We start from the raw sequence: 8,680 nt of genomic DNA, 5'->3' as shown, positions 1-8,680 counted from the left end.
GATACCGTGAGGTACCGGTACCTCGAGATACTTTTTGTTGGACCGGAGTAAATCTCCACCTAAAAAATGACGTGGCTCAAACCACACAGAATCCCTTTTTATGTTTTATATTGCATATTGTTGAAAAGCATTTGGTGTACATCCAAGGCAATAATAAAGATATATAATTAATTATGAAAAAGTTAACAATCATTATCCTCTCTTGATCTATACTCTATATATATTTTTTAATTAGCGTTATCTCTTTAATATTTTTCCATTTTATAACTATATATTGGGATGAAGCGAACATAGCAATTAATCGAATAGATCAGAGAATCAGACCACACAGCTGACAGCTCGTACGGGGAGCAATTGATGGCTGCTCCAGCTCATTACCGCCGGATGGCTGCAGATGGAGTTGGATCCCTGATAAAGTACAACAACAATGTGGCGGTGCAGTTCGTGAATGCATGGGAGATCGAATTCATCGTGGTTTCCAGCTTCGTCCTGCAGGTGACCGCCCTGTTCTTAGCCGGCTACCGGCGGCGCAGCAACTCAGCTGTGGTGAAGTCGATCGTGTGGACCTCGTACCTGCTGGCCGACTCCGCCGCCACGTACGGCCTCGGCCACCTCTCGGTGAACTCACGGCCGCCGGAGCGGCAGCAGCTGGTGGCGTTCTGGGCGCCGTTCCTGCTGCTGCACCTCGGTGGCCCGGACTCCATCACCGCCTACTCCCTCGAGGACAACCAGCTCTGGAAGCGAATTCTCCAGAAGGACTTCTTCACGCAGGTCCTCGGCGCCGCCTACGTCCTCTACAAAACATTCCCCGCCGGCAGCGGTCTGCTGCTCCCGGCGGCGTGGGTGATATTCGCCGTCGGCGTTGCCAAGTACGCGGAGAGGATATGGGCGCTCTACAATGCAAACATGAGCGACATCCGGAGCGCTTTGGAGAACGGCGACGACGAGAAGCAAGAGGAGCCTCCTCAAGTGCCCGATATTAATAGAAATGGTCGAACTCCCGAATATCTCCTGCTTTATGCTCACTCCCAGTTTGAGGTTTGCAAGAGCGCCTTGGTGGACTCCTCATCGGCGAATGCAAAGAATACATCTTATCTTCGTAGGACGATATTTTCTGATGAATGGGAGTGGGAGAAGAGATGGACGGTGTTCCAGATGGAGGTGTCTCTGCTGTACGACATCATGTACACCAAGGCTGGTGTGATCCACACCTGGTACGGCTACTGCCTCCGTGTCTTCTCGCCGCTCGCCACCACCGCCGCCTTGCTGCTCTTTCATCTCAGTCGCAGCACCACAAGTAGCGTGGGCGCTACCTCCATCGCCGCCATGAATTCTCCTCATGTGCTTGTTGACGTCGGCATCACCTACGCGTTGCTGGTGGGTGCCATCCTGCTAGACATGGTGTCGCTGCTGTCGGCGGCCGGATCGGGCTGGGCATACGCCTACCTGGTCCTTGGCATGCCGAGACGACGACATGGGTGGTTGTACCGCGCAGCCGTGCACAGTGGGATGTGGCGTCGGCTTCACCGCTGGCTGGAGTACCTCCGCGAGCTCGTCAACGCGCATGACAGAAGGAGGTGGTCTGGTGCGATTGGGCAGTACAACGTACTGCAGTTTTGTACTGCAACTAGTGAGAAGAAGAACTATACCACCACAACAGAAGAGATTCCTAAAGGTGTCATGGAATTGGTCTTTGAGGAGCTGACAAGAGTGATTTTGAGGACTAATATGGAGGGGAATAGTGGGACAGGTAATAAGGACATGAGTAAGGAGGGGATTGGGTTGGCTAAGAAAGATCTGACTAACAATCCCTCGGATCACATGGAAGGGATTGGATCTGACCTGGGTGATCATTCTTCACACCATGTGAAGTGGATTGGGACAAGTAATAAGGACCTGACTAATAAGTCTTCGGACCATGTCGAGGGGAATGAGTCTGATCTGAATGATAATTCTTCGGGCCATGGGGAAGGGATTGGATCTGGTAATAAGCACCTAAGTAATAATTCTTCGAACCACATGGAGGGGATTGGGTTTGACCTGAGTGATAATTCTTCGGACCATGAGGAAGGGATTGGCTCTGGTGAGAAGGACATGATGAATAAGTCTTTGGACCGCGTGGAGGGGATTGGGTCTGATCTGAGAGATAATTTTTCAAGCGATGAGACCTTTGGGTCTGGTAGGAAGGACACGAGTAATAAGTCTTTGGATGAACACGTAAAGAGGATTGGGTCTGATCGAAGAGATAATTCTTCAGGCGGTGAGACCTTTGCGTCTTATGGGGAGGAGGAGGACACGAGTCATAAGTCTTTGGACAACGTGGAGGGGATTGGGTACGACCTGAGTGATAATTCTTCGGACCATGAGGAAGAGATTAGGTCTGGTAATAAGTCTTCGGACCAGATGAAGAATGAGTATTGACACTGCAGAGATTACTCGGAAGTTGCGACGTGGTGTTCACCGCCAAACACCCGAAGTGAGCAAACCTTCAGCAGAACTAACAAAGCTAGAGGGTGCAGCCACAGACTCGGTTGGTTTAATTAAGGCAGAAAGGGGCCAGCTCGCACTGCGTAATCTGATGGCCAAGAAGGAAGGTTTGGGTGATCTCAAACGGTACCTCCGCGACGAGATCCAGGAGGGCATCCTCATCTGGCACATCGCCACAGACGTCTTCCTCCGCACATCTGAGTCCGACGACGAGCTGGCGGCCATGAAACAACAACAAGACACTGATCATCAGACCCACCAGCGTGTGGAAGCAATTAAGCTTCTATCCAACTACATGATATTCCTCATGGTGGAACGCCCATCAATGGTACCAGGCCTCGCCCTTGGCAAGCTGTACAGACAAACTTGCAGGGCACTGTCGAAGGAGCTTGCCCCCGGCGTCAATGGCGATGCTAACAAACTTGCAGAAATTCTGGCCAGGAAGAAGAGGGACAACCCAGTGTTGCAGCAGGATGGGAAACTAGCCCTTCGCGGTAATGCCCTGCGGTATGCAACCAAGCTAGCACTCATGCTTGCCGCCCTCAACGAAAAGTTTGCACACGAATCCACAACCCTGAATGGCAAGCCGACGTCTATCCCGGAAAAGAAAAGGGATGACGACTTGGTGCAATTTTTGTTTGAGATGTGGGTGCAGATGCTCCTCTACGTCAGCCACCGGTGTAGCAGGGAGTCACACGCCAAGAGGCTTGGTGAAGGCGGCGAGCTGACAACCGTCGTCTGGCTTATGGCAGAACAAGCTGGCAAGTTCTACATCGATAAAGAACTTAGTGTAGCCGAAGAAGCAGAACAAGCAGAAGAAAAAGATGATGATTAATTATGTACTTGTTATATCTCCTTTATCTGTGCTGTTTTCATATCTAGTCCGTATACAATGCCACTGAGTTTGCGTGGATTAATGATGTGCTATCGAGTTTGTCACTTTCAATAATATCTCACTAAATTTCCCAAATATATCAATCTTGTATGTCTGTAAGTGCAATTTTTATATTTTTAAAATGGTTACTGATTCATTGGCGTATTGTATAAATCTATTATATACTAGAAGTTAGTTATACTTCCTACAAGCGCTCCTAAACTGTCATGTGTACCCTGTCACATGGCACTCTAATAAATTAGAGAAATTCCTAAAAATTCTGAGTAAAAATAATATCTAGCCATTGATTATCATTTAGTTAGGTGGACCTAATATTTTTAACCGTTAGATCAACTAGGAAGGTAGATCTATTTAGATGCTTTTATGAATTGAGGTCGCAGGAATCCCGTCGCATTTCCGGATGTTGTGGCTTTTGCCTACGAGAAGGTCTACGGGCAAAGTATATCACCTTCAATTGCCACTCCTCTCAAGGACAATGGAGATCGAAGTGGTTCTATCTTCATGTGGAGGAATGCATGGCCAACCTAAATGTCCTGAGTGAGAAGCCTGAGACGACCTCCTCGTGGACATCCAAACTATCCTTGATCCCTTCTCTCCAAAGTTTCATAGACAAAATGGATAACTTCCAAGAAGAAGGGTTGCCGGGATATGAAGTCACAGAGGAATTTAAACGTCGTCGTATCCAGCTGCTGCAAGCTTGCTCCCACCTGGCATATGAATGCACGGGGTAGATGACAAAACATAGATTTCGGTTCGGGATATATGTCCTCGTAACCCTCCTGACCTTTATCCCTGCTACGATTGAATCTTGTATCCTTATATTTGTTGTTACATTTGCAGAACTCGACGACAACACTAAAGATTACCGAAGTTCAATTTCCACTCTGACCATCTAAACACCTGCGGTGAGACCTGGTTTTGCGTGAATGTTCTGATCAACTTCTATATTTAACTAGGAAGGAAGCCCACGCAGATGCGCGGGCAATTTATTATTTTTTTTATAAAAAACTTCTGTAAAAAATCATATATCATCTAAAAAATCATAGATTACCTCACAACCTTACCGTAAAAGAAGAAAATATTTATACTGTGAAATCAACCATAGATTTTGTTATACTAAATAATAATTTCTATCATATTCAAACAAAAATCGCTTTGTTTCGGTTATATGTAAACTTACCTATTATCATCCTTTGTAAACATAATATGAGTGTTCATTTTTTTTCTTTTATTATACATCTAATTTACCTATGCATGTTCATAGGTAATATACAAAGGAATACTCTATATTGTCAAAATTATTTGTACTGATTGTCAGCACAATTTATATGAGAACAACATAATTAAAAAAGATAAAATATGGTTCCATATGACATTTTGGATTGTATGTATGTATGTAAGTTTTTTCTTGCGAATGGTAGTCTCTCATATCTACATACCTTTTTATTTTTTTTGGACAAATATTTTTCTCTCTTAGGAGGTAGGGTGTGTATATGTGCATTCATTGGGTGGGTGTGCACACGTTTATATGACCGCCTATCATTGCCTTTTACATTGTTAGTTAAAAAAATACTTTCAAAAAAATTGGCGAGGGTGGCATGAAGCAGCGCCATGGCAGCATGGCTTATTTGTCAACTTCGCAAAGAGTGGTCTCTATATATATGTATAATTTGAGGAAAACCTTAGGGCTACAAAGAAAAACAGAAAACTACTAGACGGGGTGGACCATATATGCACTTTTCTTTTTTTTGACATCTCTTGTGTATGTACGTGCATTGAGAGGGATTAGCAAGTTCTTAGGAGAGATGGATTAGTTGTTTAAGTTCTAAAGTGCTTACCGGATAGACCACGTTTACCGAATTGCTAAATGATGTGTATTTTACAAAATAATTTTTATCATAGAAGTTTTCTAAAAAAATAAAATCCATTTTCAAGTTTATAATATTTCATATATACTCGGTTAATCATGTGCTAATTACTTGTGTCTTTTCGTGTGTCTTGGATAAGCTAAATCAATGAGCCAGATCGAACAAAGGCTAAGTAGGAGAAAAATGATATTTATAAGGTGTCAAACAAATATATTTGATATTCAATTTTCTAGTAATATATGAATAGAGTAAACACATAATACATAAAAATATATTTATGATAAATTTAGTAACATCCTTTTGCCATATCAGTATTTCTTTTACAATAGGGAGTGAGTAATTTTTGAAACTCTACCCACAGTTGAAGTTGTTTTTATTTTGGAAAATGTAAGTCTAATTTAGCAACCACATAATCTGTACTTTTAATTTATTTATATTTTTTTAGATGTTTCGATGACATACGACTAATTTGAATACAACTCGAAATAGCATATATATTTTTACAGCTTAAAGCATAGTTAATATGGGTTTAAATTATTAGTTCGGATTTCCACCAAATCTAAATGAGAAGAAAAAAAAAAGAAAAATAAAGATGTGGGATCCGACGTGTGTATGTACCGTACATAGGAACATATTTTTTTCTTAAGGAGGAATACATGTGTATGTACTGTACATAGGTATATACTTTTCCTAAGGAGGAATACCTACGTGCATGTATATTGGCCGGTAGTGGTATTACGACATGGGCCTTTTTACATATAAATTTAATTAGTACTTTTTAAGATAGATCTAATGGTTAAAAATAATGGGTCCACCAGATTAAATGAAAATCGATGGTCGAATGTTTTGTCTTTTTCTTACAATTTCTATTATTTATTAGAGCGTCACATGACGGTATATGAGTGTTTATAGGGTACTATATAGCATATTAGAAGGGTTTGTAGGAAGTTTATCCTCTTGATTACTTTTTCTCCCTTTTTCTCTTTATGAAAATATTTGCAACAATAATTTTTAAATTACCACAATCTTCAAAATTATATTTTTATTTTTAACAATATATTTTAGATCGTCATAATTTTTAACTTTTAAATCATACGTTCACTTTTTATCTATTTGGACCATTGTGTCACTAGTACAGATCCTTCTATCTGTGGCGGGCTCTAATATGCTTAGAAATACCGGGCCGTCACAAGGAAGTCATCTCAATCGGGCCGAAAAGTGCCCGATTGAGATATGGTCGCACAGACATGTTAGATGGGTATAAAATTTAAGCCCGTCACGGATGACACCTATCAGTGATGGGCCACAACTTTAGGCCCAATAGAGATAAAATTCCATATCTCAAACAGGCCTAAAGTTGTGGCCCGTCACAGATGACCATCATCTGTGACGTGTACCAACTTGAGGCTCGTTTGAGATAACAACTAGGCCTGTCACAGATGACTCATCAGTGACGGGCTATATACTTAATCTCTATCGAGCATTAACTAAAGCCCGTAGCCGATGACTATTTTTCCATTTTTCATATGAAATGTTTATATTTGTAAGTTGACTATAGCAAAATAATTTTACGGGTAGTAAATGATTTCAAATGGAAAAAATGTCAACAACAAAGTTGTATAACTTATCAATATTTACAAATTTCAGTTTGGTCATTTTTCAATATAACATTTTTTTGAACATTTTGAATTTGAATTTAAAAATATGACAACTTCAAACAACATTTTCAAATACTAAATGATTTCAATTGAAAAAGTCATCAACAACAAAGTTGAATAACTCATCAAGATCTAAAACTTTTATTTTTGTTATTTCTTCATCTGATGAATGTTAGTAATTTTATTCATAAATTTTACATATATGTGTTATAGTTTATAAAATACCAGATAAGAGATATGTCAATTTTGTGAACAATGTTACTATCACTTTGTCGTATGAAGAAATGACAAAAACAAAAGTTTTAGATCTTGATGAGTTATTCAACTTTGTTGTTGATGACTTTTTCAGTTGATATCATTTAGTATTTGAGAATATTGTTTGAAGTTGTCATATTTTCAAATTCAAATTCAAACGGTTCAAAAAATGTTATATAGAAAAATGACCAAAATAAAAGTTATAGATTTTGATGAGTTATACAACTTTGTTGTTGATGACTTTTTCAGTTGAAGTCGTTCACTGATCTAAAATTCTATTTGAACTTTTCAAACTTTGAATTTCAAATTTCAAATTGATTAAATAGAGTCAAATGGAGAAATGACCAAAATAAAAATTTTGCACCTTGATGAGTTCTACAACTTTGGTTTTGGTGACTTTTCCATTCGATATCATTTAATAACCCTAATTTGACATCCTGGCCTAGGGCATAATAGGATTAATAGAATACTCATACCAACATGTTACATTTACTTTTCTGGAAGCCAATCTCTAAAGAACTTTGATGTTAAGTGTGTTTGGTCTGTAGCAATTTTGGGATGTGTGACTAACTGGGAAGTTTGAACTTCCCGCGTGGGTGCACACGAGTGAGGGCTAGCCAAAAAATAAAATTTATTTATTTTTGGAATATACTCATCTGTGATGGGCATTAACTCTAGCATAAGTTAATGCCCGTCACAGTCATCTGTGACGGGCTATAGTTAATGCCCGTCACAGATAAGGGTCATCTGTGACGGGCGCTAGTTGTGGCCTGATTGAGATAGGTCATCTGTGACGGGATATAGTTTGACTGGTCGTCTGGGTCAAAGCTATCGGTGACGGGCTTTACTTAGGGCCCGATTGAGATTGAATCATCCGTGACGGCCGTTTGCCCGATTGAGATAGCTCTTCACATCAGTGACTTCTAACCTGTGACGGACGCCATGCCCGATTGAGATGAGGCTTACCGCCTGATTGAGATGAGGGTATCTGTTCTAGTGTGTTATTTATGATAAAAATCACAATTAGAATTTATGACATGTTGTCTACTTCACTTGTAAAATGTATATTCTTCTAACACCAATTTACTATCCCTTGAATGTCATTCAAACATGTATGAAAAATAATAAAAAGAAAGTGACTATATATTATTTTATCTTGTACCATTTCACTGGTATGCATAAATAAAATAGAAGGTAAGTTATTGTTAGATCGACTTTTTAAAGCCTCACCAGTAAGAAAAATGTCCGAGCAGCTAAAAACATATATTTTTATTGTACTTTTTTTACCATATTTTGGAGTAATAAATTTTGTTTTTCTACTATAGATAATACTATTTTAAAAAACCATCTATTTTTCTACCAAAGTAGGTCTTATAGCTTTTCATTTTACTCTCATACGTATGCAATTTTTTTTCAAGTGAATAGTACCTTTTAATAGTTTTTCTATCGTACATATTACATCTGTACCATTTTTAAATGAACAGTATCTAAAGTTTTTTTTTTCCAATTGTACGTAC

At 39.8% G+C, this 8,680-nt stretch overlaps 2 protein-coding genes across 2 annotated transcripts; both read left to right on the top strand.

Annotated features, from left to right (window-relative positions):
• Window positions 1-330: 330 nt before the first annotated feature.
• Window positions 331-2,442, top strand: LOC127771722 (uncharacterized). The gene has a single exon (XM_052297647.1). The coding sequence runs from the start codon at window positions 358-360 to the stop codon at window positions 2,419-2,421; it is 2,064 nt and encodes a 687-aa protein (XP_052153607.1). The 5' UTR covers window positions 331-357; the 3' UTR covers window positions 2,422-2,442.
• Window position 2,443: 1 nt separating this feature from the next.
• Window positions 2,444-3,411, top strand: LOC127771723 (uncharacterized). The gene has a single exon (XM_052297648.1). It carries the CDS (start codon window positions 2,579-2,581, stop codon window positions 3,320-3,322), a length of 744 nt encoding a protein of 247 aa, XP_052153608.1. The 5' UTR covers window positions 2,444-2,578; the 3' UTR covers window positions 3,323-3,411.
• The last annotated feature ends 5,269 nt before the right edge of the window (window positions 3,412-8,680 follow it).

This window comes from Oryza glaberrima, chromosome 4 (assembly GCF_000147395.1).
Source record: "Oryza glaberrima chromosome 4, OglaRS2, whole genome shotgun sequence".
NCBI classification, from domain to species: Eukaryota; Viridiplantae; Streptophyta; class Magnoliopsida; order Poales; family Poaceae; genus Oryza; species Oryza glaberrima.
Note: the sequence above shows the minus strand (reverse complement) of the source record. Positions and strands in the feature narration are given on the sequence as shown.

Bases quoted from the DNA above. Each gene is read 5' to 3' on its own strand.
- LOC127771722 (XM_052297647.1), top strand. From the start codon at position 358: ATGGCTGCTCCAGCTCATTACCGCCGGATGGCTGCAGATGGAGTTGGA.
- LOC127771723 (XM_052297648.1), top strand. From the start codon at position 2,579: ATGGCCAAGAAGGAAGGTTTGGGTGATCTCAAACGGTACCTCCGCGAC.